The following is a 4779-nucleotide window of genomic DNA, read 5'->3' as shown; positions in this document are numbered from 1 at the left end:
GATGGAATTTTAGGTCCTGTGTTATTGGACCGTTACGTCATGGTCGTTGTATATATCCAATATGATGGAAAAAATATGATGTGACGAAAATATTAACTAATTTTGATCATTTAAAATGATATCGTTCAAAGGAAAACTTAACTGTGTATTTTGTTTTATTGTCGAATCGCCTTTTCTAGTCCTTCCGTAGATTAAAACACTTATCATTGAGATCATCTAAATTTATTACAATAAATTACAGAACGGTTGTAGCTCTTAAAGTCCATTTACAGATCAGATGAAAGTGAGGAAATAGGATAAATGGGATGATATTGATTATGGGTGAAGGTCGGTCCATTGTCTGAAATGGCTTGGTAGGTAGCTAAGGTTCTGAGCAAACGTGATACACCGGTTGGAAAATGAGCGTACATATGATGTTTTAATAGATGTTTTTAGTTGAACGGTTTATCAAAGCAAATCAAAACTTTGTTTCACAAAAATTGATACGTCACTTTCTCAGGAAAGAAGCATTAGACGTTCTTTTTGGTAAAATTAATGACAAGTTAGTCGCATTGTGCTGAAAATGGTAAAAGATAAGCGAAAGTAGATAAATAAATAATTTTACAATAGCATTTTTAAATGCTTTGTATTAAAACTGCCAATGGACAAAGGCATATATTTTCAAATCCAAGTCAAATATGATGGTACAGAGGAATGTCTTTTTTTTTTTAGAATAAGTTAATTATATAAATGATTATAAATATGATGACGTCATTGACTTAAATAATTATAAATAAGATGTTAAATAATAATATATATTATATTTTATGCGGAATTTTGACTTTCCTCGGAAGAATCTTAACTCTACAAATAGACAGTAGAAATAAATTAAAAATAAATATAAATACAAAGAGTAAAAAATAAATATACAAACACATAAATACACATAATAAATGTTATCAAATTTAAAGTTTGTCATTTACTAGCAAATGATCTGTCTTTATTTCGTTGAGTGTAGAATAAACAAAAATAATGACTTTCGATAGTGGGCAGAAAATAACCTTCGAATCTGAGAAATTCTTAGCATTCGAATTCAATCCTTCTCAGCCCACCCGTGGCTGAAAAATCGTTATTACTTATATGCGATTTTCTAACAAAAATTTGATACGATTTTGCATGAGCACGCGACATGACATAACGACTGTAAATTCACCTTTGTAAATTCATATTAAAAAGAAATAATGTTTTTATCGGTCGATATTTTCATTAACTTAAATACAATCTTAAGACTTTCAATTTTATTTTGGATTGATTTGTAAATTCCTAAAAAAAATTATATAAAAATTGCGATCGGACAATAGACAAATGATGTTATCCCAGTTATTGCCAGTAAAGATCAAAAGATATATAATTACAAACATAATGATAATTGTATAAGATAATAAAACGGAGTGCGATGGAGACCAATAAGCATGGGAATGCACATCACACTACACTCATTGATAAATAGAAGACATGCAATAAATAAATACATTCAATAAATAATGTAAACACTATACACACAATTAAATAAAAAAAAAACTGTTACGTAATGCGAAATTAATTACATATACCAACAGTCTAATCAAAATTAGACCAAACTTTTATTTCTAATACAGCCACTTCAGTTAGGGTCTAACGACAGCCTTTTTGAACGTTCGTCAAATTAACCTTTGACCTAACCTGATAAACACCGCGTCACAAAATACCAGCGCTGGCGAAAGTGATTGGCTATAGCAGACGCCATCGAATTATGTCCAAAGTTCAAGAGAGCTGTCGTTGGACCCTAAAAGAATGCTATATTAAAAATATTAGCTAATAAAAAAAAACGGAACGAAAGTTTGGTCTAATTTTATTTAAACTGATATAGGCTACCAACAAAGTTATTTAACAATCAATTGAACTGATCAATATTATTAGAAATAAAAATCATAATATCATGATTTACCAAATCATACTTTTCTGAAATTATTTCCTATCTGACGTAAGTACAAAGAAATAAATAATAGTTTCTCCTAACAAAGTTCATGATAACTTAATACATAAAACCCAAGAATGAAAGTTATGAAAACGTTCAATAAATTAATACAATAAATAAAAATTAAACACATTACATTATACAATACCTAGACAATAAATTATAAATATATACACACACATAAATATCGTTTTAAAAACACAAAAGACACACATCTTCTAACAGACTGTATTAAAAGTATCAAAAATATAATTTGGCAAAAGAACGGAGTTAAACTCGCAATAAGTTTACAATAAAAGCGTATGTAGTTTAGGAATGCACATTATAGAAATGGGACTAAATGATAAAGTTAGGAATCAACAGTGGTACTGTTTGCAAGAAGAGATTGGTCGTTATGCACCAATAGATAGATAATTATGACGAAATTTTGAGAGTTTAGAAAAAACGGATGTGGTTGGAATTTATAGATTCTGGTATTTTGCTTCTATCAACATATATGTTAAAATCTATATAGATGTATCAATAGAAATTATAAAGCTGCATCGTATGCTTAAAATTTATATAGATGTATCGATAGATTCTATAAATATGTATCCAAATAATCTATATAGATGCATTGATAGAATTATAAAGGTGTATCGTATGCTTAAAATATATGTAGATGTATCGATAGATTCTATAAATATGTATCCAAATAATCTATATAGATGTATTGATAGAATTATAAAGGTGTATCGTATGCTTAAAATATATGTAGATGTATCGATAGAATATATATAGATGTATCGATAGAATCTATATAGATGCATCGTAAAAATCTATTCATAGTATACAAGTAACAGTGGAGAACATTTATGGATGAATCTATATAGATGTATCGTTAGAATCTAGAGTAATTTTATTATGTATCCATGAATTTGTTAAAAAGAATGACACATGCTTTTGCTTCTTCCTGTTATAAGTTATGACTTACGATTAATGAAACTTTAGTGTCATATTGACCGGGCGATTATTATAAAAAATATAACATTTGGCACAATGGGGAAAATAAAATCTAATGGCACTATGGTTTTTAAAGGCACTTAAGTTAGAAAGTTCGATATTACTACCTTGTTCTTTGAAATCGTCTCAGTCTTAGACCGATGTCTCTTTACATTTAAACAGATGAAATGACCCTTGGTCCACACAAAAAACAATGAAAGCCACTCACAAGCTTTTTTCTATACTCCAATAATATGTTCTTGATCTTTGATCATGATGAGAGATGTACTACTGTTGACAATCTAATGATGTACAATGATCCTCAGGATTTTGGACGGGAAATGTTGGACTGGGTTTAGAAAGTTATTGTAACACTGCTCTATCGTGTTTATCTATATGCAATTCCTATCCAAAAATGTTGAAGAAATCATTGCTTGGTCCGCAAATATGATTTGGTTGCTGCTTCGATCATCTTGAAATGCTGGTATTCTAATGTCGAAATCTTTGTCCTCTCATACAAGAGGATTCTTCGTGCTTATACAGGTAACTCTTTAGTGCGAATGCTTTGCCGCATCTTCCGCAAATGTATGGTTTCTCTGTCGAATGTGTCTGGATGTGGGCCCGAAGGTTAGACTTGTCCGCAAAAGCCTTCCCACATTTCGGGCACGAAAACGGCTTTTCTCCAGTATGGGTTCTGATATGCCCTTGCAACAACCATGGTCGACTGAACTTCTTGCCACAGTACACGCACTCGCATCCTTGGTTGTGGGTTCTGACATGCATACTGTAGGCTGGCATTGATACATAAACCTTGTCACAATGCGGGCATTTTCTGGCCTTTTTGTCGTTGGCGGTTCTAGATATTGGACGGTGATGAGAAGGGCTACTTCGGGAACTATATTTAACACAATCTAAGCAATCTCTGGGGTCATCATCTTGATGATCATGAGGTTGTGTCGGAGAGTGAAGAAGCAACTCATTCAAAGATCGTCGGGCTAGATACTGTGGACTGGCAGTTGACGGACTTGGTGGTGAAGGAGGATTAGGTGAATTTTGTCCCGACATAGAATAATCTATGGCTTGTTCTGGCACATCTTGGCAGACTGCTTTTCTTGGACTTTGTATCATCAGATCATAGAGTAACGTGAGATTAGAATGGCATCCCCATCCATATTCTATCTCTGGTGAGAGATCTGTACGGGTTTCTGTTTGTGTTGAACATCCACTGTCACTGTCTCCATCATCTGACACAATCTTCTTCTCTGCCTTTTCTGAAATGACAATAAACATTGTTAATTCATGAGTCTGGAAACACTATATGGTTTTATGTTCGCCGCTTATGTACAACGGCATTTTTGCTGTAAATCAGAAATCTACAAGTGAGCACACGAGCTCGTTTAAGATTTAACATTTATGGTGAATAGATACTAGTCATCAGACACATACGAAATAAGCTTACTCCTTTTGAAACACCTGATACTACTTTTACTCTCGATTTTACCGGACGAGATTTTGATCAACGGAATTGTGTTGCTGGTACGGATTTTTATTAGTTTTCTGTCGGAAAAAGGGCATCGATTTCAATTGATTTATGGTTTATTTTTTAACTTGATACATTATTTTACTATCTGGTCTGATTTCCTGTTATGTGTTTATAAGTCAAATACATCAGTAAATACACATGTATTAATTAACTTAATCGATCAGCGTAGTATAAATTCCTGTCAATATCGGACTAATTAAATGGGATATAACATGTTCTGAACCATATCGATGAAATACTCTTATTATTATGAGGCGTA

The 4779-nt window shown here is 32.1% G+C and overlaps 1 protein-coding gene across 1 annotated transcript; it reads right to left on the bottom strand.

Moving 5' to 3' along the window:
- Window positions 1–3466: 3466 nt before the first annotated feature.
- Window positions 3467–4042, bottom strand: LOTGIDRAFT_166123 (hypothetical protein; the record flags this gene model as incomplete). Its single annotated transcript, XM_009063187.1, has 2 exons — window positions 3467–3897; window positions 4003–4042. The coding sequence occupies 2 exons, from the start codon at window positions 4040–4042 to the stop codon at window positions 3467–3469; spliced, it is 471 nt and encodes a 156-aa protein (XP_009061435.1).
- Window positions 4043–4779: the final 737 nt, after the last annotated feature.

This window comes from Lottia gigantea (assembly GCF_000327385.1).
Source record: "Lottia gigantea unplaced genomic scaffold LOTGIsca_56, whole genome shotgun sequence".
Taxonomy (NCBI): Eukaryota; Metazoa; Mollusca; class Gastropoda; family Lottiidae; genus Lottia; species Lottia gigantea.
Note: the sequence above shows the minus strand (reverse complement) of the source record. Positions and strands in the feature narration are given on the sequence as shown.